At 38.9% G+C, this 27218-nt stretch overlaps 1 protein-coding gene and 1 long non-coding RNA gene across 2 annotated transcripts; one reads left to right on the forward strand and one right to left on the reverse strand.

Annotated features, from left to right (window-relative positions):
* Positions 1 to 839: 839 nt before the first annotated feature.
* Positions 840 to 22435, reverse strand: LOC140021146 (uncharacterized). The gene is made up of 2 exons (XM_072071917.1): positions 21688 to 22435; positions 840 to 4459 (listed from the first exon to the last, which is right to left on the reverse strand). Exons 1-2 carry the CDS (start codon positions 22433 to 22435, stop codon positions 840 to 842), a joined length of 4368 nt encoding a protein of 1455 aa, XP_071928018.1.
* A 1143-nt stretch (positions 22436 to 23578) lies between these two features.
* Positions 23579 to 26531, forward strand: LOC140021761 (uncharacterized). Its single transcript, XR_011825731.1, has 3 exons — positions 23579 to 24163; positions 25524 to 25584; positions 26314 to 26531. It is a non-coding gene; the product is annotated as an uncharacterized lncRNA (long non-coding RNA).
* The last annotated feature ends 687 nt before the right edge of the window (positions 26532 to 27218 follow it).

A 27218-nucleotide genomic window follows, 5' to 3' on the forward strand; every position in this document is an offset into this window, starting at 1 on the left:
GGACAGGTTTCATAGGCAAAAGAAGAACTCTAAATTGTCTGAGGCAAGCACTCCTGAGATGGTTAGTACCGAATCTTATTTTTTGACTTACATAACAATATCATTTTAATTGACTCTACTATCATAAGCCGACTGAGTTGTTGTATATTCTTCTCTTGTCAGTCATCAGAATCCTATCAACCTATCCAAAGCCAAACATCAAGCAAATGTTTGTCATCGAATAATTCTGTGGTAGTAAGTAGTTATTTTTATATTTTACATAATGTGCATTATAGTTCACTGTTAGTTATTTAGGTGTTACAAATTAATGTTTTACTTGTGCACATTGGTTATGAAGGTGTACATATTAGTGATAGGATATTCATCACATATTATATATTTTTGACACAGTAATATCATATTTTGTACATATTAGTTGGTACACATTACGGCGATCTCTTAATTTAATAGCATTTACATGTTGTTGTTTTATGTGTACAAACTGATATATATGGTGTATACGCATTGATTGATACCATGTACCACTGATTATTTTGTTTTGAAATATCGTTATTGCATTTGGGCACATGATTACACATTTGGATAAAATTTTTTACAAATTATTAATTTATTTGCTCACATTTATTTTTTCAATCGTACAAGTTACAATTATTTATCACCCGTTGTTTAGTTTTAACATCGTGTTATTATTCTGGTACACGGTGTATATTAGTTGGTACACAGTACGGAGATCTCTTCATTTAATAACATTTACATGTTGTTGTTTTTTTTTTTTTTTTTTTTTTTTGACATAGAAATTCTTTTTATTTATTCATGGAAAATATAACCAAATATTCCTCTTACATAATCCTCATTTTTCTAATTGAAGGTATCCCTATTCTGTCCAAACGGATTGCCCCACGAGCCAACCTTGGGAATTTACTGAAAGTATCGTAAACCTCAATTTGTTTATCTGGATGAGATATACCCACATTGGATAAAGCATCAGCAACTGTGTTAGCCTCCCGATAGCAGTGCGTGAATCTAGGTGGATCATCTAATAACTGCCAAATCTGGTTGACGTATCTTCGAATTTTCCACGGACACTGAGTACGACGTTGAATGATCCCAATTAAAACCAATGAATCTGATTGTACACATATGTTTCCAAAACCGTTATGTATACAGATCTGAAGACCAATAAGAAGGGCACAAGCCTCTGCACGGAGACATGTAGTTTCTCCCAGATATGCCGAGAAACCAATCATTGGTAATCCAGTGGAATCCCGGAGTATGCCCCCACCTCCACCTATTCCTGGATTACCCTTAGCACATCCATCAGTGTTAAGAGTATACCTCCCTGTCTCTTTGGTTTCCCAGCGGATACCTTGATATACAACCGTACCCCCAGGTGCCTTTGACCAATCATACAATTGACAAAAGGATTGTAGTCTTATCAATTGTTTAAAATGTATTCCTACCATGGATTGGATTTCTGAGAAGATGGCTTGGCGAATGGCCGAAGATTGCATCTGGACACCCTCAAACAGTGCTTTGTTCCTTGCCTTCCAAATCTGCCAGCAAATTACACTAGGAAGAATACGGCAAATAATCTTTCGTAACTCAGAATCCTGTGAATTCAACCACCAATCTACTATGCGTGCTCGTAGAAAAGATCCTGAGAATTTTATTCCACATAACCCTCCAAAATAATTCCAAAGGAATGACGCAATGTGTCCATTGGAGAATAAATGCTCAATAGACTCCTCGGAAGGCTCAGTACAGCAAAAGCACTTTGACAGCAAATGGAAACCAAATTTACGAAGCTTATCCGGTGTCGGTATTCTCCTCAGAAGTAGTCTCAACATGAAAAATGAAACTTTCAAAGGTATCAGAGAGTGCCAAATGGAAGCAAATACCATAGACGTGGGTCGGGTCTGCCTAATGTCCCCAAAAGCCGAATGTAGAGAGAAATTTCCAGTTGTTGTGGGCATCCAAAAGACTTCAGCTATACTTCCTTCTTCTGGGACCATTTGTTCTGAGATGGAATAAGCAATTTCCTTTGGCAATGTGTGGTATAGAAGATTCAAATCCCAATGGCCGTTGTTTACGAAGTTTCGGAACGTCAAATTTGGGATAACTGGAACCTTTAGAAACAATGCACCACTCCCCAACCAGTTATCGTACCAAAAATGACACGCCCCATATTTGGCCACCCATAATATTGAGAGTTCCACTTGCCGGCTCACATTGAGCATCCTTCGCCAAATTGCCGAATCCGTTGGCCTGAGTTCTACCTGACAAGGGTGCAAATATTTACAATACTTTGCTTTCATGAAGGTCGACCACAGTGATGATTCTGTTCGGAATTTCCACCATAACTTGGAGGAAAAGGATGTGTAGACGTCACATAATCTCCGAAATCCAATTCCCCCTTCCTCAACTGGATAGCACAATTGAGGCCAACGTATCCAATGAAGCTTCGATTCCTCGGGTGAGGATCCCCAGAGGAATGCCGAGCATGCCTTTTCTATAGTTTTAAACACCGAGCTGGGAATCATTGCAGCTGACATTAGGTGAACTGGTATTGATGATAATACATGCTTGATTAGAATAATTTTTCCTCCAAAGGAAAGTAACCTTGATTTCCAAGACAGAATCCTTGCTAGTATTGCGTGACAAACTTCTCCAAAATAAGATGATTTGCATCTTCCAATGTAGAGCGGAAACCCTAAATAGCGTATTGGAAATGACTTGCGGGCAAACCTAGAGATGCGATCAAGCAGCCGTCGTCTTGCCATTGATACAGATGGATGAACCAGATAACAGCTTTTTTGTACATTTAGTAATTGGCCCGAGCATCTTTGATAATCATCTAACACTTTCATGATAGCCTTCAGGGAAAATGAGGATCCATTTGCAAATATAAGAACATCATCCGCAAATGCCAAGTGAGTAATAGACGGGCATCCATATGGAACTTTGAAACTCACAAATCTTGGTTGCATGACAAGATTATTCAGTGCTCTAGATAACACCTCTGCCCCTATAATAAATAATGCTGGTGATAATGGGTCCCCCTGACGGAGTCCTCTCGAAGACTTGAAAAAACCATATGAGGATCCATTTATAATGACGGAAAACCAGACATTAGAAATCATTCGCCAAACCATATCAATGAATCTCTCACCAAAACCGAACCTTCTCAGAACATTGATAATATGACTCCATGCGACTCTGTCATATGCCTTAGACATGTCTAGTTTCATAACCACATTACCACCTCTATTCTTTTTCGCCATACCCGATATCACCTCCTGTGCAAGTAGGAAGTTTTCGGTTATATTGCGACCCTTCACAAATCCTGTCTGCTGGGGAGAAATAATTTTTGGCAATATTCCCGCCACTCTGTCTGCCAAGATCCTTGATAATAACTTGTTGAAGAAGTTACATAGGCTGATGGGTCTAAATTGAGAAAAATCTTGAGGATTTGGCACCTTTGGAATTAGAACAATTGAAGTAGAGGTGATGAAACGAGGTAGCTCTGCTCCACAGAAAAAACTGAGTACCGCCTTGTAGACATCTTGGGCGATTACTTGCCATGCAAAAGTAAAAAATTTTCCCGTGAATCCATCTGGGCCAGCAGCACTTTCTTCATCCATTGCCTTCAGGACTCTAAAAACCTCTTCAATTGAAGGGATTTCTTCCAACTTCACATTATCCTCTCCTGAAATCATAGGTGGAATGAGTTGTAGCATATCTGCAGATGATCCCAAAGAATCTGAGAAAAGTTCAGAGAAATAGGTGGTTGCTTCACTTGCTATATCAGCTTCATTGTCCACCCAAACACCATTGGCTTTTTTTATTCGATGAATCATAGCTTGAGCCCGTCTCTGTCTTACTATCGCATGAAAATACTTTGAATTAGTATCTCCCTGTCGAAGCCATTTTACCCTAGCCTTTTGCCTCCAAAATTGTTCTTCAATTGATAATGCATATCTCAGCTCCGCCTGAGCCTTTTTGAGTTCAATCTGGCACTCCTCCGAATCATCTTGATCTACCACTTCTTCTGCCCGTTGCACCGCCATTTCTGCAGATCGCACATTATCGATCACGTTTCCAAAGTGTTCTTTGTTCCATGTCTGAATGGCTTTTCTTGTTGCCAATAATTTAGAACATAGAGCACGCATCGGAGATCCATTGACATCTTGAGTCCAAGCCTGGCGTATTACCTCCAAGAGTTGTGGTTTAGTTGTCCACACATTCAAAAATCGAAATGGACGCGGCTTAGTATCTGATTGAGCAACAAATGAGAGCTTTAACGGTGAATGGTCAGATGGATGTCTAGCCAAGTGAAGGACAGAAATGTTATAAGAAAGATCCAGACATGCCCCGTTGACTAAGAACCTGTCTAACCTCTTTGAAATCCGAGCTCTACTTCGTCGATTATTTGACCATGTAAAATTGGGTCCTGAGAAGCCTACATCAAATACTCCATGTAGACACCAAATTTTGAATAATTTGTATGTGGCATCTACTTCATGATTTTTATTTTAGATCACTTGCATTTAGGTCATTGTTGTGTGTTTTGCATTTTTAGTTGTTATTTTATTTTAGTTTTATTCATTTTGCCCTTTTAGTTTGTCTATTCATTTTTATTTTGTCATTTCAGGATTTTAATCACTTTTAAGTTTTAGATTTTAGTTTTTAGTTTTTTTTAGTTTTTAAGTTTATAGAGTTTTTAGAAAGAAAAGAAAAAATCATTTTAGTCATTTTGTTTTTATTCAATGCTTTCTTGAAAGAAAAATGAAAATGAAAATGAAAAAAAAGGGAAAAAGGAAATTTGTTCACAAAAATATATTTATTTCTTTAAATGCAACCTTTTTGCACTTTAGTTATTTTTATTAAGTTATTTTGAAAAAAGAAGAGAAAAAAGGAAAAATGAAGAAAATTTGGAAAAATGGACATTTTTGTTGTTTTTATTTATTTATTTAGTTTGTTTTTTTTATTTGTTTTCATTCTTATTATTATTACTTGGTTTTTGGCAATTTGTTATTATTATTATTTATATTTTATCATTTCTGTATTTATTAAGTTTAAAGTTAAAAAAAAAAAAAAAAAAAAAAAGAAGAAACGCGTAGCATGAAGGCTGCGTTTTTGCCGCAGCTTGCAAATGGACTTTGGGGAGCTCCTTGGCTGCAAATTGCAGAAGAAGGACTGAAGGTTTAGGGTGAGGGAGGTGCCATATAAATAGCAAAAGAAAGCTACAGCCGCAAGGCAGGGGGGCATTAACGGGCAAAGAGAAAGAGAGTCTAAGGAGAAAAAGGGAGAAAAATCTGAACCAAAAGAGAGTCGGGGGGGGAGTGAATGAAAATAGAACAAAAAAAGAGAGAGAGCAGGGAGAGTTTGAGAGCTTCCTGAACGGCAAAACAAAAACACAGAAGGCTACGGAGGTTTCTGGAGAGCAAGAGAGTAGGCGGCGGCTGCATAAGGGATAGAGAGGAAATAGAGTAAGTGTGACGGGGAGGGAGGTAAACGGAAAAGAGAAAACAACAAAAGAGGGAGGTGGACGGAAAAAAGAGAGAAAGGTTGACGGTGGAAGAAGAGGGGGTAGAGAGGGACGGCGATAGAAAACAAAAGCTACGGGAAGCTTATGGAGTTGGCGGCTGTGAGGGTTTAGAAACAAAGAAAAACCAAAGGAAGAAGAGGAAGAAAAATCTGGGGGCTTCATCGTGGAGAGGGGCTGACGGAGAGGAAAGTAAAAACAGCAAAAGAAAAGCTAGGAGCTACGGCTGAGTGGAGAGCTGGGGGCGGCGAACAGAAAACCAGAAAAAGAAGAAGAAATTTTCTGCAAAATTTTCGGCAGAATGGGCTGATTTTCGGCACACCTTGCGGCATGATTATTTCCTGTCTGGTTGTGCAATCCGATTGGATATTTGTTTCTGCACCAAGTGGGGAGTAAGGGGAGTATTTCTTGTTCAGAAATTGTTCACAAATAACAATGGGAAGATCGTCAAATCTGACCATCAAGGAGCTGCTCTGCCACCACTGCACAGAACGAAAACGCAGCAGAAACTCTTGTTTTGGCCCAGCAATTCAGGTGATCGTTTCTGAGCCTCTTCCATACTCGTTTACATCCCTTATTGTTTATAGATGGAAACAATTTCTTTTGGCTGAAACTTTCATGAAATTTCAGAAAATCTTGCTTGAGCTTTTCCTTTTCCTTTGAATAAATCGTTTTTTTTGGATTGCTGGAGTCGTGGTTTGCTTAACAATGCTTGACTTGTTTGCTATTCGACTGAGATGTCGCGTGTACGTTGTGAAGCTTAGAGCTAAAGGCCATCAGTGTCTTGCATCTTGTTTAGCCAAAAAGTTTTTCATGTGGATTTGAGTCGCGGCTGCCAAAGTGGCAGCAGGCGCACTTTTGGTTGCTGATTTTTTTATATAGAGCCAATGATCCTAGTTTTCATTTGTTTTGATTTGAGCGGAGATGGACCGAAGATTTTGCATATACTTTGTTTGCCAAAGGCTCGTGAATGAAGTTTGCGAATGAAAATCTGCAGAGAGAGTTCTTGCTGCATTTTTTCCCTTTCTTTTGCTGTTTAGTTCTTGTCGCCCCTGATGGGTATCTCGAATGTTTGGCTGCATCCCTACGACGAGTTCATGTGCATTGGAGTTAGTTTTGATAACTGGAATCCGGCTGACTGGCGAGCTTTTGGCATGATTTAATGTAGAAAGCCGCAGCTGGAATATTGTAAAAGAAAAACCCTGCGGCATTTTTTCCCTTCTTTCTATTGCTGTTTTGCTGTTTAGTTTTACCTCTGGTGGTCAGTTTCATTTATTGTTTTAATCCTGCAATAAGAGTTGCTGTCTTAATCCTGCAATGATGAAATGGTTATGCTTAGATGAAATGTTTTTGATCAATGCTTGGAAATGGAAATGAGAAATGCAGCAAGCTTGCACTTTCCGTTTGCAGAAATCTTCTTGAGTTTGCATGAAAGGTTGCTGGAATTTACATCATCCCATCATAATTTGTTGGCTTGTGGAATTCTGTGTTAGTTTTTAGTTTAATGCCGATGGCTTTGATTGATTGGTGAGATGTTAGTTGCATATTAGGATTGTATTTGAGAAGTTTAGCATGTTGCAGATGAAAGGAACCAGAAAAACAAAGAGATTTACGTAGCATGCATGAAAGCTTTCTGAAATATTACACTTTGACCCCCTAAGTCTCTCCTAATGCCACTATGACCCAATTAATTAAAGAATTTCATCAAATTGGTCCTGGATAATTTTAATCTGTGCAACTTCATTGCTTGTTTGCTTCAATTAACTACCATGCTTAGTTTAAATTACACTTAAGTTATGACTTTAGGGACTTTATGACTAAGTAAGCCTTGTTTTGCCCATTTCTTTTAACTTTTCTTAAATAAAGTGGTGCCTTGACCTTTTTATTATTTTGGAGGGTAATTGAATAATTTCACTTCATTGGGGCGTCAATTCAAGGGAGGTACACTCTATCCCTCATTTGCACTACATTTGACCTTACGTGCTCCTACGTGTTATGTGAATATGCCTGTCTACTTCGCTTTCCTTATCTCCTTGCGTGCATTTACTTACTTTTACTTTTATTTAAGTTTTCATGGGGTATGTGTACACCTCTTGGCTTGTAATAGATAGTGCTCGGAGAGCATCTGGTCCATTTCCGCTTTCCCTTTATGCTTTTATGGGGTATGTGTACACCTCTTGGCTTGTAATAGATAGGGCTCGGAGAGCCTCTTGTCCATTTCCCCTTCCCCTTTATGCTTTTATGGGGTATGTGTACATCTCTTGGCTTGTAATAGATAGGGCTCGGAGAGCATCTGGTCCACTTTCCCTTCCCTTTGGTTGCTTGTTCTTGTTGCTACATGTTTAATTGCTTTATTAGGCTCTTGCATCTAGTCGAGCATGCTAAATGCTATGTGCTATGTGTTTACGAGTATTTTAGCATGTCTACTTGCTTTCATAGCCATGAATGAATGGAATGGATGAATGTACGTTTCCGCTAGTCCAACGCTAGTCGGAATTCATAGAATGGGCTAGTCCAACGCTAGACCCTTAGGGATTTCCCCTCATTAGCATATCATTTGCTTGTTCACCACATATCATGCATTTTTCTTAGTTTTATCACTTGGCATGCTCCTCGAACCCCTTTCCCCTCACTTTAGGACTTGCATCTCATGCTAGTTAGGGTTCATTTGCGTGAAAGTCCCCTTCTGATAAGGGAAACGAGCGAGTGTGGCTACTCGATAGCCTTAGCACGCTAGTTTTGCCTTCTAATCAAAGGGAAAATAAAGTCGAAAAGTTAGGAGTCAACCCCCGTACCCGACTTGTTGCATTCCTCTAGGGTCATACTCTAATTTTTATCACCTACATACTCTCTTAACCACATTTTTTCACATTTCTCAGACCGTACTTATTTTACTACATTTTACCTATCACTTGCTTATTTTCACCTCACAAATGAAATTCCACTTTACCTTATATATCTATTATTTTATTTTTATACACTTACACACGAAAAACATTTGAACTTTATACAATTTCACACAAGCACCTTTATACAATTTCGCACACTTGCACTTACATGTCTTGCATCTTTCATACACTTTCACACTTGCACACATTTGCATTAATCGACCTCTATGAGGTTTTCCTTTGTTGGCCGCCACAATTCATGTGGTTTGGGACCAAAAGCCTCACGAGAGACATCGTAGAATTTAGGATTGCATTTTTCTTTCCGTTTTGCATTCATATAGTCATATCCAACGTGCGAACATACATTGGGTAGAAAATTAGGAAAATTGGCTTAAGTCACGCAACTAGCCTTGGCTAGGTCGAAGGGGTGCCTTGGATTTTTATCCTTGCCTTCCCCTTCGTCAAATGTGACCCCCGATCCCTCTTTTGGTTACGCAGACCCAAAAGTTCTCAAAAAGGGTTTATTTACTTTTTATTCAAAAACAAAATCATTTTTGGGTGACTTGGTACACCCTAACTCTATACCAAGTGGCGACTCCATTTTTGATACAAAAAACCCTTTTGAACTTCACTTGGCCAAATCGTCGCATTCTAAGTCCCATGGCCTTTTACTTTTCATTTTGCACACGTTCACACCACACTTCACACACACATCACAACACAATTCACTACGATTCGAAAAGTGGGGCGCGACAGTTGGCGACTCCACTGGGGACTTCCTAAGTGGGTCCAAGCATTTGACTTAGCCATTCGTTTCCTGTTTCTACCCTTTTATGCATTGCATTTGGATATTAGGGTTGCATTTTTTTATTTTTAGGACTTTTTCGCCTCGCGCGCGTATCAAACTTTTCCCTCACTCACGTATGTGTGATTGGTTGATTGGATGTATGTTTACTTATTTATCTCGCGCTTGCATTGCATTTGGGAGGGGGTGTGTCACCTTTAGAGCCTCGCGTTGGTTCTCAACCCCTTCCCTCAAAATAGGGGAACACTTCATACGTGCACGTTTACTTGCTTTTATCCCATTTTATTTTGTTTTTCGTGGGCGTTTCCCACACCGCCTTGTAGGATTAGGATCGATTGCCTTGGGTAGGCGGCTGGTGTGCTCTGCGCCCATAGCGCTACCTAAGGGATCACTCGAGCCACCGATCAAAGGCCCTGGGAGTGATGACCCTTCGCCTTTAGGTCTGAAGGCTTGGGAGCCGAGACTTATCGAGTCTAGTTGCATTAGTGAGCCCCAGCCTCATGCATCCATGATAGAGTTTGCCTAGGTTGTTAGAGTCAACCTCACCCTTTTAAGCACGTTAGGCACGAGTGAAGGGGTTCCACCCCTTTTACTTGCTTTTATTGTATTTCTTTTCTTAATTGCTCCCAATGTGTTATGTGTACTATCAATTGCACTAACCATTCTTTTGTTTTCCTGGCTTGCATTCATATGCCTTAGCAATAAGAGGCCTCTTTGGCGCTCTTTTAGTGACTCACCCACTAGATGACTCACATGTTTAAATTTCAGTTATTGCATTTGATAAATACATTTCATTTTAGGCCTTTGTCCCCCGATGCATTATTTATACCCTTTAGGCCATGTTTGTCACATGTCTATATCGCTTTAATAAAATGGCATCATGCATAAACCATAGAAAGGGAATGCCACATAGGGAATCCCGTGTTTAGGAATAAGCCACCTTGTGTCTCGGATACTTAATCCAGTGAGACTTGCACGTTTACATTTTGTACCATCCAAAGGGGTAGTGCACAAGGTAAGGTAGGATCCGATCACCTTCATAGAGTGATCTTTGGAATATGAGCATCTAATAATCACTTTTTGGCCATTTTATCAAAATTGGTAAAAATCCCTTGCGCGAAGGACATTAATTTGAAGAAATTCACAAATGATTCCTCCTATTGAGATGATAAATAAATTGAGGCCAAAATTTGATTTTTAGAAGCTCATAGACTAATGCATCTCAATAATTTTGAAATAACCAATGGCCGGACAATTCAACCAATCCATTTTGCCAATTCATTCAATAAATCATTCATTTGACCAATTTACCCTTTTTAGGGTCATTCGGTCGATTTTGAATAAATCATCAAATCTTTTGACCAATCTACCCTTTTTAGGGTCATTCGGTCGATTTTGAATAAATCGTCAATTCATTTGACCATTCTACCCTTTTTAGGGTCTTTTGACCAATTTACCCTTTTTAGGATCACCTGGTCGATTTTTGAATAAATCATCAATTCATTTGACCAATTTACCCTTTTTAGGGTCTTTTGACCAATTTACCCTTTTTAGGGTCATTCGGTCGCTTTTGAATAAATTATCAATTCAATTGACCAAGTTACCCTTTTTAGGGTCTTTTTGACCAATTTACCCTTTTTAGGGTCATCCGGTCGATTTTTGAAAAATCATTCAATTCATTTGACCAATTTACCCTTTTAGGGTGACTTGGTCGATTTTTGCCTAAATCATCAATCTCTCTTTCATTCATTTGACCAGTTTACCTATTTTTAGGGCAATTTGGTCATTTTTAAATAAATCATCAATTTTATCCAATCCATTTGACCCGTTTTTTCCCTTTTTAGGGTTTAAGTCTAAGGGTCACCGAATAAATTAATTGAGACATTCCAATCAGCCCCTTTTACACATTATTTCATGCATCGATCAAAGTAGCAATCCATTCGGACTTTTCCCTCATTTTAGGACAAATGTCACTTTTCATTCCAGTGGGCCAAATTTTTTTTAAATTATTTTTCACTCCATAAGCTGATTGGATCCATCAGGTATTGTATAGTGCTTACCCTAGAGGATCGCATTTTCATGCTAGGCCTACCCTTGGCATAAAAAGGGCTCCCTAATAGGACATGCATCCGATTTTTTTTTGGATAGTTACTAACTCTTGCCTTTTTCTTTTCCTTTATTTTTATTGGAATATCTAAGCAAGGGTTGAATCTAAAGACAATTCCTTTCAAAATTCTCAGGTAATATTTAAACATAGCGTCTCGTCGAAACCCCATCATAACGCGATCCCGTAGTCAAGCCTAAAAGAATCGTGTAGACATGAGTACTCGGCCAGGATCGTCTGATAAGACCGCTGCAACTACCCAGCCGGAAGCCACAAGTCCCGGGATTCAGTTGACTGAATTACTCGCCAAATTTGGGGAAATGGCATCTGAAATGGCAACCCAAAGGAAGTTGATTGATGAGCTAATCAGCAGCGGAGTTCAACCTGAACCTGTACCTGACAGGCAGCCAGAGCCAGAATCATTTGTCATCCCTTCAACTCAAGTCACTGATACTCCATCATTCCCTATTCCACCCGAGGAAACTTTCGCCTATCCCACCACAAATTTGCCATACGCCTACCCTCCTAATCCTTCATCTTTTCTTACTCGCAGGCAAGGCTCACAACCCCAAGCTACTTCAAATATATCACCCAAGCTACATACCTTTTACTACCCTGCTGCTGAACCTTTCCTACCAGACCACACTGTTCAAACCAAGCCAGAAATGGGGGAATCTTCCACTCCCGTTGATATGAAGCTGCTCAAGCGCCTTGACCGCTTTGATGAGTTTATGGGGAAAAGTCAGGGGTTGAACAAGCAAGGAGTTTTGGATTACGATAAGCTTTGCCTTTTGCCGAATGTGCGGTTGCCCGAGAGGTTCAAAACCCCTAAATTTAACAAGTATGGTAGGACGGGTAATGTCTCTGCCCTCGAATCACAGTTGGATGCTTTACAAGGACAAAGGAGTAGTGGGAAAAAGCAACAATTCCAAAAGAAAGAGGGGGAAATTGTTTTTGTCTGGGATCGAAACCGTGTCCCAAGATCCAGGCCTAGACAACACCCTACCTACTCAAACTCCTACCCTTATCATTCGAACCCTCATCCTGTTCATCACCCTAATACCACTCAACCTCGCCCTAAATACACCAACTCGTCTATAGCCCCTTTTCAAATATCTCAGCCTAACTTCCAACAAGTTCAACCCCGACCTCCCTACAATCAACAATTTTCTCCACCAAACAGACCTACCTACAACTATCCCCAACACACTAAAACCTACAATCAAAGCCGTACCCGAACATTCACCAACCTAAGCAGGCCTCTGGACCAATTGTATGAACAATTAAAGGCTGCCGGTAGAATTGGCATAATTCCCCCTCCAACTTACTCTCATGGCGTCCCTGCCGGATACAATCCTCAGTACACTTGCGCCTATCATTCGGGAGCACCCGGCCACCCAACCACTGATTGTAGAGCACTTAAGCACAAGGTGCAAGATATGATTGAAGCAGGAGAGATTGTAATTAGAAGAAAAGAGGCACAAGCGCCAAATGTGGATAGGAACCCCCTGCCAGAATACGATAACACCATTGGGGTTATTATGGACCATACGGAATTTAAGGAGCCTGCTAAAAACTCATCAAGTGAGGCTGAAGTGTTTGGAAATGATGCAGAATTTCCCGATATCCCTGAGGGATCAATTTCTAATTGGACAGCCGAATTTCTACCCATTCAAAAAGGAGTTTCGGTAAACCTAAAGGGGGTTTGTCATTCATGCGAATTCATGAGGAAAAAACTTTTGCATCTGTAATTAGCTAATGAATATATCTTTACTTTTTTTTGCGCATGTAAATATTTTTTAAGTTTTATTTCATTTGCTTTCAATCAAAGGTTTTATGAAAATGCACAAGTCATTCTTGTCAGGTTATTTTGTTTATTCGTTTGTTTATATTTCGGTCATATTGCTTGTTCATTTGTTTGTATATTTGTTTGCTTATTATTCCAAATTCGTTAATTCTTTCAAATGACCAAAGATAAAATTATTTGACCCTTTGGATATCACTTTTCTGGAATTCAATAATGGCAATCTCTATCTCACTCACGACTTGAGAATTTTGGAACCCAAATTTCAAAGCGAGAGTGATAATGAGAAAGTATTTGATTCTTTTTCAAAAAAATCTTGAACAAAACGAGGAGAAATTCGAACCAAACCAAGAAGCCACAGCAATTGTTCACTTTGGCACTGAGAATAAGGTCAAAGGACATAAATCAGCATTCGTTTGAACAAAAGCAAAAAAGGAGATGATTAAGAGTTTGACTATGTGTCAAGGTGTACAGATGGTTGGAGGCAGTCTCGTTTGCAGTAGCAGAAATTCTATCTTTGCACATTCTAATGGGAGTTCAGCCGAGAATGCCGTTTGTCATGAAATGTTACAAACACGCCTGGCCTGAGCCTACGACGAGAAGTTTCATCAGCATACATTTTGAGGAAGGCGACAAAGCACTCAAGTAAACTTCGCCAATACAAGACGAAGGCAGAGACAAATTCGCCCAAAATCAGAAAGGGCCGTTCGTTGTCCAAAAGGTATTACCTGGCGGAATACTCATTTTGGCGGAGATGGATGGTCAACCATTCCCTCAACCCATCAAATCAGATATGTGCAAGAAGATTTTCATTTTGATCATGCAAATTTTCCTTAGAAATTCATGCAAATGGCGAAATGCAAGTCAGGCCCTCTTCTTTTACATTTAAAGCATTTTATCCCTACTTGTCCCCTTTGAGCCATCAGAATTGACAAATTTTCGTTTGGCAGCCCCTGAGAATTGCCAACCCCACACTGGGGCAAATTCATTTTGAAAAGAGATGATCGGAAAGAAAAGAGAACCCCACACTGGGGCAAATTTAGTTTTTGAAGAAAAATGCAAAAGTGAAAAATGCAATGAAAAGCACAAAGAGAAGAATTCAATTAAACTGGGGCAAATTTCCTCAGTTTTGTTCAAAATTTGGAGATGATCTCAAAATGATGCAATCTCAGGTTATTTCACACCTCTCATCAAATTCGCTTTCAAGCCTCAACTTTTCTTGAAAACACCCCACCTGACCTCATTACAAAAGCCCAAAGTCCTGGCTTTCGTCACCTGTTGTATTTCTATTGGAAAGTTTGCTAATCAACTGGCAAGTGATGTCCATAATGCCTTCGCCTAATCTTACAAGGGAAGTGCATTTTACTGATGCCAGCAATCTTCAACTTACATTTTTGAGTCGATTATGGACGAGCTCTTCCATTGCTTACTTAGGTGAAGGCCCGAAAGGGCACCTCAAAAAAAGAAAGAAAAACAACAGAAAAAAAAAACAAAAAAACAAACGAAACAAAACAAAACAAAAACAAAAAGGGTGGGGGCAACCTTGGTGAAAACCCGAAAGGGCGCCAAGGCAAGTTTTTTGCAACGAGCAAGCACGAGGAGGAACAGCTGGTGACTTGGTTCATTTGGATTTCTTCTTATTTTTGTCATACTTCTGCCAATATTAAATTCCAGAACAAAGATATCCAAAGATTTGAATATGACATCTGTTGGCCAAAACTGTGTCGCTTTGTAAAAATTTTCTTTTCCAAATACATTCTTATAAAATTCATCTGTCCTCATTTGCTTGTATTCATGGCATTTTGTAGGATTAATCATGGTTGGATGTGTTTTACATTCTTTGGCATTCCTGCATAACATAGGAAATCATTTTGCATTGATTTTTCATGCATCATTCTTTTACCATTGGATTCGGATGAATGATAAACCCTAAGGTTTGTGCAAGAGTATGGGATTCAATCATCTTTTAAAGTGAGTAAAATGCAACCAAGCTGCTACATGGATTTGGTGACATGGTAAATGCGCATTTTATTGGTCTCCGGAATCGAAAGGTTTCAATCAAAATTGCAAATTCAACCAAGGCAAATGCCGCAGCAAAAGTTGGCAAAGGCATCAAAAGACTCATGTTTACACGATTCTCAAGGCAAGCCGGATCGAACGATGGTGGCAAGTCCATTATTTCTTCTTGTCTTGCAGGAACATTGCATTTACAAACACAAACAACCACACTTCTTTTAGCACCTGAATCGACGTCAGAAAAGTTCCCCAGTAAGCAAAGACGGAGTGATAATTTGGCAAAGATTGGGTCATAAGGAACAACATCAGCTATCGTTCTAGCCATAGAGATCCAAATCTCCCTCTTGGTACAAAAGTTTGAATTACTCTCAGATAAGAACTCAATTCATTGTTTAAAAATCCCGTGGGTCTATCCCAATTTTAAATTTCTGTCCGGGTCTATCCCGTGGGTCTATCCCAATTTTAAATTTCTGTTCGGGTCTATCCCGTGGGTCTATCCCAATTTTAAATTTCTGTCCGGGTCTATCCCGTGGGTCTATCCCAATTTTAAATCTCTGTCCGGGTCTATCCCGTGGGTCTATCCCAATTTAAATTTCTGTTCGGGTCTATCCCGTGAGTCTATCCCAATTTAAATTTCTGTCCGGGTCTATCCCGTGGGTCTATCCCAAATTTACATTTCTGTCCGGGTCTATCCCGTGGGTCTATATCAATTTTAAATTTCTGTCCGGGTCTATCCCGTGGGTCTATCCCAAATTTAAATTTCTGTCCGGGTCTATCCCGTGGGTCTATCCCAATTTTAAATTTCTGTCCGGGTCTATCCCGTGGGTCTATCCCAAAGTTAAATTTCTGTCCGGGTCTATCCCGTGGGTCTATCCCAATTTTAAATTTCTGTCCGGGTCTATCCCGTGGGTCTATCCCAAAGTTAAATTTCTGTCCGGGTCTATCCCGTGGGTCTATCCCAATTTTAAATTTCTGTCCGGGTCTATCCCGTGGGTCTATCCCAAATTTACATTCCAGTCCGGGTCTATTCCGTGGGTCTATCCCAATTTTACATTTCTGTTCGGGTCTATCCCATTTTTTTTTTTTTTACATTCATGTTCGGGTCAGTCCCATTTTTTAGAATTCTTGTTCGTTGGAATCATTTTGCAGCCCCATAACACAGGTAAGTATTTGGTGTCTACTTCTTTGTCCCAAGTTTTTTCAAAACTCAGACAAAGAGGGGCAAACTGTAGACACCAAATTTTGAATAATTTGTATGTGGCATCTACTTCATGATTTTTATTTTAGATCGCTTGCATTTAGGTCATTGTTGTGTGTTTTGCATTTTTAGTTGTTATTTTATTTTAGTTTTATTCATTTTGCCCTTTTAGTTTGTCTATTCATTTTTATTTTGTCATTTCAGGATTTTAATCACTTTTAAGTTTTAGATTTTAGTTTTTAGTTTTTTTTAGTTTTTAAGTTTATAGAGTTTTTAGAAAGAAAAGAAAAAATCATTTTAGTCATTTTGTTTTTATTCAATGCTTTCTTGAAAGAAAAATGAAAATGAAAATGAAAAAAAAGGGAAAAAGGAAATTTGTTCACAAAAATATATTTATTTCTTTAAATGCAACCTTTTTGCACTTTAGTTATTTTTATTAAGTTATTTTGAAAAAAGAAGAGAAAAAAGGAAAAATGAAGAAAATTTGGAAAAATGGACATTTTTGTTGTTTTTATTTATTTATTTAGTTTGTTTTTTTTATTTGTTTTCATTCTTATTATTATTACTTGGTTTTTGGCAATTTGTTATTATTATTATTTATATTTTATCATTTCTGTATTTATTAAGTTTAAAGTTAAAAAAAAAAAAAAAAAAAAAAAGAAGAAACGCGTAGCATGAAGGCTGCGTTTTTGCCGCAGCTTGCAAATGGACTTTGGGGAGCTCCTTGGCTGCAAATTGCAGAAGAAGGACTGAAGGTTTAGGGTGAGGGAGGTGCCATATAAATAGCAAAAGAAAGCTACAGCCGCAAGGCAGGGGGGCATTAACGGGCAAAGAGAAAGAGAGTCTAAGGAGAAAAAGGGAGAAAAATCTGAACCAAAAGAGAGTCGGGGGGGGGGAGTGAATGAAAATAGAACAAAAAAAGAGAGAGAGCAGGGAGAGTTTGAGAGCTTCCTGAACGGCAAAACAAAAACACAGAAGGCTACGGAGGTTTCTGGAGAGCAAGAGAGTAGGCGGCGGCTGCATAAGGGATAGAGAGGAAATAGAGTAAGTGTGACGGGGAGGGAGGTAAACGGAAAAGAGAAAACAACAAAAGAGGGAGGTGGACGGAAAAAAGAGAGAAAGGTTGACGGTGGAAGAAGAGGGGGTAGAGAGGGACGGCGATAGAAAACAAAAGCTACGGGAAGCTTATGGAGTTGGCGGCTGTGAGGGTTTAGAAACAAAGAAAAACCAAAGGAAGAAGAGGAAGAAAAATCTGGGGGCTTCATCGTGGAGAGGGGCTGACGGAGAGGAAAGTAAAAACAGCAAAAGAAAAGCTAGGAGCTACGGCTGAGTGGAGAGCTGGGGGCGGCGAACAGAAAACCAGAAAAAGAAGAAGAAATTTTCTGCAAAATTTTCGGCAGAATGGGCTGATTTTCGGCACACCTTGCGGCATGATTATTTCCTGTCTGGTTGTGCAATCCGATTGGATATTTGTTTCTGCACGAAGTGGGGAGTAAGGGGAGGATTTCTTGTTCAGAAATTGTTCACAAATAACAATGGGAAGATCGTCAAATCTGACCACCAAGGAGCTGCTCTGCCACCACTGCACAGAACGAAAACGCAGCAGAAACTCTTGTTTTGGCCCAGCAATTCAGGTGATCGTTTCTGAGCCTCTTCCATACTCGTTTACATCCCTTATTGTTTATAGATGGAAACAATTTCTTTTGGCTGAAACTTTCATGAAATTTCAGAAAATCTTGCTTGAGCTTTTCCTTTTCCTTTGAATAAATCGTTTTTTTTGGATTGCTGGAGTCGTGGTTTGCTTAACAATGCTTGACTTGTTTGCTATTCGACTGAGATGTCGCGTGTACGTTGTGAAGCTTAGAGCTAAAGGCCATCAGTGTCTTGCATCTTGTTTAGCCAAAAAGTTTTTCATGTGGATTTGAGTCGCGGCTGCCAAAGTGGCAGCAGGCGCACTTTTGGTTGCTGATTTTTTTATATAGAGCCAATGATCCTAGTTTTCATTTGTTTTGATTTGAGCGGAGATGGACCGAAGATTTTGCATATACTTTGTTTGCCAAAGGCTCGTGCATGAAGTTTGCGAATGAAAATCTGCAGAGAGAGTTCTTGCTGCATTTTTTCCCTTTCTTTTGCTGTTTAGTTCTTGTCGCCCCTGATGGGTATCTCGAATGTTTGGCTGCATCCCTACGACGAGTTCATGTGCATTGGAGTTAGTTTTGATAACTGGAATCCGGCTGACTGGCGAGCTTTTGGCATGATTTAATGTAGAAAGCCGCAGCTGGAATATTGTAAAAGAAAAACCCTGCGGCATTTTTTCCCTTCTTTCTATTGCTGTTTTGCTGTTTAGTTTTACCTCTGGTGGTCAGTTTCATTTATTGTTTTAATCCTGCAATAAGAGTTGCTGTCTTAATCCTGCAATGATGAAATGGTTATGCTTAGATGAAATGTTTTTGATCAATGCTTGGAAATGGAAATGAGAAATGCAGCAAGCTTGCACTTTCCGTTTGCAGAAATCTTCTTGAGTTTGCATGAAAGGTTGCTGGAATTTACATCATCCCATCATAATTTGTTGGCTTTGTGGAATTCTGTGTTAGTTTTTAGTTTAATGCCGATGGCTTTGATTGATTGGTGAGATGTTAGTTGCATATTAGGATTGTATTTGAGAAGTTTAGCATGTTGCAGATGAAAGGAACCAGAAAAACAAAGAGATTTACGTAGCATGCATGAAAGCTTTCTGAAATATTACACTTTGACCCCCTAAGTCTCTCCTAATGCCACTATGACCCAATTAATTAAAGAATTTCATCAAATTGGTCCTGGATAATTTTAATCTGTGCAACTTCATTGCTTGTTTGCTTCAATTAACTACCATGCTTAGTTTAAATTGCACTTAAGTTATGACTTTAGGGACTTTATGACTAAGTAAGCCTTGTTTTGCCCATTTCTTTTAACTTTTCTTAAATAAAGTGGTGCCTTGACCTTTTTATTATTTTGGAGGGTAATTGAATAATTTCACTTCATTGGGGCGTCAATTCAAGGGAGGTACACTCTATCCCTCATTTGCACTACATTTGACCTTACGTGCTCCTACGTGTTATGTGAATATGCCTGTCTACTTCGCTTTCCTTATCTCCTTGCGTGCATTTACTTACTTTTACTTTTATTTAAGTTTTCATGGGGTATGTGTACACCTCTTGGCTTGTAATAGATAGTGCTCGGAGAGCATCTGGTCCATTTCCCCTTTCCCTTTATGCTTTTATGGGGTATGTGTACACCTCTTGGCTTGTAATAGATAGGGCTCGGAGAGCCTCTTGTCCATTTCCCCTTCCCCTTTATGCTTTTATGGGGTATGTGTACACCTCTTGGCTTGTAATAGATAGGGCTCGGAGAGCATCTGGTCCACTTTCCCTTCCCTTTGGTTGCTTGTTCTTGTTGCTACATGTTTAATTGCTTTATTAGGCTCTTGCATCTAGTCGAGCATGCTAAATGCTATGTGCTATGTGTTTACGAGTATTTTAGCATGTCTACTTGCTTTCATAGCCATGAATGAATGGAATGGATGAATGTACGTTTCCGCTAGTCCAACGCTAGTCGGAATTCATAGAATGGGCTAGTCCAACGCTAGACCCTTAGGGATTTCCCCTCATTAGCATATCATTTGCTTGTTCACCACATATCATGCATTTTTCTTAGTTTTATCACTTGGCATGCTCCTCGAACCCCTTTCCCCTCACTTTAGGACTTGCATCTCATGCTAGTTAGGGTTCATTTGCGTGAAAGTCCCCTTCTGATAAGGGAAACGAGCGAGTGTGGCTACTCGATAGCCTTAGCACGCTAGTTTTGCCTTCTAATCAAAGGGAAAATAAAGTCGAAAAGTTAGGAGTCAACCCCCGTACCCGACTTGTTGCATTCCTCTAGGGTCATACTCTAATTTTTATCACCTACATACTCTTTTAACCACATTTTTTCACATTTCTCAGACCGTACTTATTTTACTACATTTTACCTATCACTTGCTTATTTTCACCTCACAAATGAAATTCCACTTTACCTTATATATCTATTATTTTATTTTTATACACTTACACACGAAAAACATTTGAACTTTATACAATTTCACACAAGCACCTTTATACAATTTCGCACACTTGCACTTACATGTCTTGCATCTTTCATACACTTTCACACTTGCACACATTTGCATTAATCGACCTCTATGAGGTTTTCCTTTGTTGGCCGCCACAATTCATGTGGTTTGGGACCAAAAGCCTCACGAGAGACATCGTAGAATTTAGGATTGCATTTTTCTTTCCGTTTTGCATTCATATAGTCATATCCAACGTGCGAACATACATTGGGTAGAAAATTAGGAAAATTGGCTTAAGTCACGCAACTAGCCTTGGCTAGGTCGAAGGGGTGCCTTGGATTTTTATCCTTGCCTTCCCCTTCGTCAAATGTGACCCCCGATCCCTCTTTTGGTTACGCAGACCCAAAAGTTCTCAAAAAGGGTTTATTTACTTTTTATTCAAAAACAAAATCATTTTTGGGTGACTTGGTACACCCTAACTCTATACCAAGTGGCGACTCCATTTTTGATACAAAAAACCCTTTTGAACTTCACTTGGCCAAATCGTCGCATTCTAAGTCCCATGGCCTTTTACTTTTCATTTTGCACACGTTCACACCACAATTCACACACACATCACAACACAATTCACTACGATTCGAAAAGTGGGGCGCGACACTCCAGCCTCCTCCATGAAAGACAGAAATTCCACTCCTTCTGTTATAGCAAATGGACGACCTCCCCTTTTTTCATGAGGTGCCACAATAACATTAAAATCACCCCCAATACACCAAGGAAGAAAACTAGGCTTATCAGCTAACAATGAGGACCATAACTCACGCCTCTCGTCAACTGAGCATTTTGCATGAACAAAGGACAAAATTATTGGAGAAGGAATTAGGGGACTTTGTACATGTAGAGAAATATGCTGATCCGAATTACCAACAATCGAGCAAAGAAAAGGATTATTGTAGAACACCCAAATATCACTTGAACAATTAACAAGCACGTAATCAAATAATAGACGTAGACGAATGGTTTGTATTTTAGATACGTCTAACTTTGGCTCACAAATCACAACAAATTGGAGATGATGTGTCCGTACTAAATTGATTAATCTTCGTAGATTAGGTGCTTTAGCTACTCCTCTAATATTCCAAAAAATGCCATTAATCATGAGAAAGAACCTGGAATGAGTTTTTGGATGATGTCTCTGACCGTGAGCGCAAAATTCTGTCGGTTTGCAGATTAGCCCTCAAACCTTTTGTCCTTTTTTGTTTGGGATTACGGTCAGCCCCCCCTGATTGATCAATACTTGAAGAAGGACCTGATGATTCAGGCAAATTTTCTTGTGGGACACCCGGTCTGGGAGACAAATTTCCTGCAACAGTTGGTGAATTAACCTCCACTATCCCATGCTCTGTAGGACCGAAATTCTCCACTCCTCGCAACTCAACATAGAGATGCTCCAAAGAGTTATTGTCGGCCATGGACTGAAGTTTCTCTTTTGATGCTTCAGACGATGTAGCTTGGGTCCCTTCATCATTTCCATGGACCTGTTCTGAATGCTTTTGCATTAACAATTGTTCCCCAACAAGTGCTTGCTCCCTCATATGAGCCGTATTCAAATTCCCTTGCACATCATATGTTGTCGGCTTGGATGCAGCAACTATCACCACTTGGTGATCAGTATTTAGATGATGAAGAGAATTTTTGTCGGCCTTACTCTGAAGTTTGTCTGTGGGATTTATATTAGTTTCAAAACGGGTCCCTTGGTATTCATTCCCGTGGACCTTTTCCAGCTGGTTTTCCATTTCCCTTCGTTCCTCACGAACTGGCAGCTCCATTGCAAGATCATTTTGTGGTTGTTCAAATCCAGCAGAGGACGACAACTTAGTTACTCCAAGCTGAATTAGGTGATCATCAGGCTTACTAACTTCTTGAACCTTTGTGGCAGTACAAACTTCCTCCACCACTGCACCTTTTAGTTTTTCAGCATAATTGCCCATCTCAGTACGCTGCACTTCCTCGGAATCAGTCACTGCACCTTTGTTGTTTTATATGTACAAACTGATATATATGTTGTATGCATTGATTGATATCATGTACCACTGGTTACTTTATTTTGAAATATGAATAATTCCATTTGGACACATGATTATACATTTGGATAAAAAATTTTACACATTATTAATTTATTTGCTCACATTTATTTTTTCAATCATACAAGTTACAATTATTTATCACCGGTTGTTTAGTTTTAATATCGTGTTATTATTCTGGTACACAGTACGGAGATCTCTTGATTTAATAGCATTTACATGTTGTTGTTTTATGTGTACAAACTGATATATATGTTGTACGCATTGATTGATATCATGTACCACTGGTTACTTTGTTTTGAAATATGAATAATTTCATTTGGACACATGATTACACATTTGGATAAAATTTTTTACACATTATTAATTTATTTGCTCACATTTATTTTTTCAATCGTACAAGTTACAATTATTTATCACCCGTTGTTTAGTTTTAACATCGTGTTATTATTCTGGTACATGGTGTATTTTATCTTGTACACTACAAACCATATCATTTGAAACCTATTGCATAGTTACTTCAATCTAATGCATTAGTTATGTCTTATATTTATAGTAGCCCATAAGTTTGTAGTATAACTTTACAATTTATTCATTTATGGTCATGTATGTACTGAATTTTGATTTTTGTTTAGATTACTTTTGGTTGATTTTTGTTTACATATTGTTAATTCAGTTGAACACATTGTTATATATTATGTACACATTTGCATCATAATTTTCGTTCGACCTAACATCTTAAATTTTGGACACAATGTGTATTTAATTTTTACAAATTTGTTAGTTTGCTGTTATACACAGTGTTAGCATGACTTTGCAACTAATGTAATGTGCTACTTGTGATAATAGTTGTGAGGACTCGCAAATTCCTTGTGTTTTTCTTCAAAAATACCCTTTTATTTGAAAAATTATTATTTAGCAAAGGCCACTACCCAAATATTTCACATTAAGTGTAGATAGACCTAGAAAATAGGGTTTTACGCTTCGGTTTTAAGTTTGGAGCAAAATTTGGGTTTTCGCGATTTTTCGCCGGATGAATTTTCGGTACAGAGTAAGAATTAATTTGGGGATTAAAAGTGACTTTTAAGTGAGAAATAATATGTGACTAGTGGCAATGATATAAGGTTAGTGAATGGGAAGTGAAAAATCTAGTACGTGAGTTTTTAAGAAAAACGGCGCGATCCGGCGGGTCCCGCGCATTACCGGTTGAACGCACCACTTGACCACCACTTTCTTACCCTACAAGCTCATTGATAATTGAGCAAAATATCTTCTTATATTACAGCTAAGGGAACCGAAATTGGTGGCTTATAAGCAAGGGAAAGAAAGAGAAAAATGAGTGGCCAAGATTAGGCCAAGTGTTGGGCAATTTGTGGACATCATTAGTTCTAATCTTTTGGCTTTATTATAAGATAAACTTAGCCTCATTTCTCTTCATATTTCTGCCTAAGAGCCGAGAGGGAGAGGGAAGAAAACACCAAGGGAAATTTCTTCATTTCATCTTCAAATCCAACAATTTAGTGAGAAAATAAACAAAGTAAACCGATTAAACTTGTTCCTAAGTGACTAGGTGGTGATTTGTGGTAAGCTTTGGAAGGAGGAAGCTTGGGCTACTCTTTGTGATCTCTATTCAAGGTAAGAGAGTTTATCTCTCCAAGTTTTACTTCTAATCTTGTTAAATTAAGCCTAGTAACTTGATTTTATGGTGAGATTATGGATGATGAGCATGTTTTAGTAGTTTTCCCCAATTTATTTGATGCACTAGGGCTTATGGAAATTCTGCCCAAATGGTTGTATGATGTTTATATGATGCAATTGAGGTTTCATATGGTGTTGTGGTAGTGATTGGACCAAGAAATTAAGGAAAGATTCACTAGAAACTCAAAATTTCCAAAATCTGGAAAATGGTTCTAACATTCTGTCCGAATTTTTATCTATATGTTAGAGGCTGTTTTGGCCTTAGATCAAAGAATAAAAGTTGTAGAGAATGGAATTTTATAGGTGCCTACAAAATTTCAGCTCAATCGGAGCAACGCAGGACGTGAAAAGTCCAAAATACCCCTACTGTTCTAAGTATTTCCCAGCAGTCCGTTTCTTCAGTTCAGTCCAGTTTATCACGATTTTTGACCAGGATCCATTCTGATTTAGCTCTGGGCCGAAACATTAAAGTTGTAGTGTTCTGAAGTAGCTTTAAAATGCCTCAAAGAAGACCTGATTCGGACTTGTGTGGACTGAGTTATGACCATTATAGTGTTCTGCATTTAAACAGCCGACGAATTGGTTTCTGGTTTAGTAATTCGAGAATTTGACCAAGTTACATTAGAAACTGGACTTAGTGATATTCATGAACATTGTAGCCCTGAGTCTTAGCTTCGAAACGCCATAGGTTTCGTCTTAATCCGATAAGCGTAACCTCAGATAAGTTATTTCCGCTTTTATACGTCAAATCTGTCTTTTGGCTATATGGAATTTCTGCACTTGCTATTGATGTGAATCTTACTATTATGATATTGTGAGCCTATGGAATGGCTCTTGACATAAATTGCTGATATGTATGATGTTGGGTGGTGTTGAAGAAAAATAATGAAGCCTAAATGGCTGGAAAATTAGGTAAACACAAAGGGCATGCTGCCCAAATTTACGCTCGAAGACTAGAGAACTACTTGCAACTCGAGTATGGGTTAAGAGTGATTACTGCTTGAACCATCTAGGGTACTTGAGTCTGCGTGTTCCGAGGTATATAAGTAAGGACTTGGCCGAACTTGTACCCTTGGGAAATGAAATAATGATTGCTCGAAGTACGTTTTCCTTGTACTCTCGACTCACCTGACAACTTCAAGTATAAATGTTACAAAGCTTTATCGTTTAAAAAGCGAGCAAGTGTTTCATGACTACTGTCCAAGTGAATTTCAATTTCTTGATTCTTATTGAACGAAACGTCTAAGTTTCGAACTCTAGTCATGTTTCAAAGTTCTCAAATTGAGTTTTATCGCAGATTTGGACTCCGAACTCGGAGTATAACCTGAAAGTGACCAGTAAAAGCACTATATCTTTTGGTGAGTGCTTTCAAATACTGAATTGAACTTGATACTTGTGCTTGATACGTGCCAATATGATTACATGTCACATGCGTGAATTGTTAGGGCAAGAGTGTACTTTATCGCACTTGCCCTTACATGATATACACTTGTTTATTGTTGCAATTGACTTGACATACTTGTTATGATGCGCGCACTTCCTGGAATTCCAGATACCCTGTGGCGAGTTACTCTAGTCGGGCCGGCAGGGGCTTGGTCGATTGGGTAACGAGCCCTGGGTCTCTTGCTTTGTCGAGTGGAGTGATATCTTCTCGACTAATCGGTATACTCGAGTATTACCACCCGTGTTTATTGAGGATTTTGGGCCCAGCTGGGGGTTTGAACGGTGGACGGAGAGTCGTGTAAGTGGTGTTCTACTGGATTGGTTACTTACTTGAAAGTTGACGGAGTGTCAACTACTACGGGATCAAGCTTCTGGTAATGCCATGGGAATTTGGCTCCTGAGAGTCATCCGTATCCTTATACTTTGGAGTGATTATTGTTTTTTGGATTATTGTTTCTTTTGAAAAATCTCTACATTCGCTCATTTTAAGATTGCTACTTGACATGTTACTGTTCACATTTATGAACTCTTTATACTCGTTACTTTGCTATATCGAAAACTCGTACTTATAAATAATGGTCAATTTGCTATTTGGAACCTCACTGGGCTTTTAGCTCATTCCACTCCATTTGTTTTCCTTTCAGGGGTACGAGCGAGGTGTGAGATATGTAAAGTCTAGCATAGACTAGTTGTTTGATTTTTTTGACTTGTACTCGCGCTATTTCTCGGATGGAACATGTTGTACTGGGATTGTATACGTTTTGAACTAGTTTGATGTATTAAGACTTTGTACCTTGATTCCTATCAATGTAAATTATAAGCTTGAATTGTGAATGTTATTTATGATTCATGGATGTGTGTACATGACTCGATTGAGATAGTGAGTGAGTCCTGGCGAGAGCTGGGCAGGCGGTCCGCCGAACCCTTTGGTACGCCTTAGGGGGAGGTGGGGTCGTCACAATAGTCATTCAGTGAATCAAATTTTGGATCATCCCCAGTTATTCACTCAGATATGTAGTCTTGTAGGATGGTAAGTCAGATATTGCACTTGTGTGGATAATCAAGATTTTGGATAAATTTACAGTATCTTATTCAGTACAATACTTAATGGTAGCCCGGTGAAGTTGGAATCACTCCTCAAATACTGAGTGCTCATAATATCCGTATTCAAGATCGTAACAATCTCCCACTTTTGCTTTCCAACGATCCTGTGAGCAAGACAAAGTACACAAGTTTCACCAAATTCTTAATGGTCAGTAATTCTTTAAAAAGCTCATTATTTACAGTTATTATTTAGAGCTATTCTAACCTTGTTACAAGACTATTGTAGGGCATGCTTTTATGAACACTGAACTTTTGATTTAAATAAGTTATTGCTTGTTTCAATGATTGTCAGACCCCCATTGTGGCCTCTGTGGAAAGGTCAAAGAGCAGGACTCTCATGCAATTAAGCGATGAAGAAGTGCAACTACCTACAATATAAATGGGTAGAAGCTAATTGCCTTCCATGAATATGTATGCTAAACTGATGTATCTTGTGACCCTTTTG

The sequence above is a fragment of the Coffea arabica genome, chromosome 11e, assembly GCF_036785885.1.
Source record: "Coffea arabica cultivar ET-39 chromosome 11e, Coffea Arabica ET-39 HiFi, whole genome shotgun sequence".
Taxonomy (NCBI): domain Eukaryota; kingdom Viridiplantae; phylum Streptophyta; class Magnoliopsida; order Gentianales; family Rubiaceae; genus Coffea; species Coffea arabica.

Excerpts from the sequence above, each read along its gene's own strand:
- LOC140021146 (XM_072071917.1), bottom strand. The coding sequence starts at position 22,435 with ATGGGCAATTATGCTGAAAAACTAAAAGGTGCAGTGGTGGAGGAAGTT. Across the intron at positions 4,460-21,687 it reads CAAACAAAAAAGGACAAAAG|GCTTCTCAGGACCCAATTTT; the intron begins GTTTGAGGGCTA and ends TATTTGATGTAG.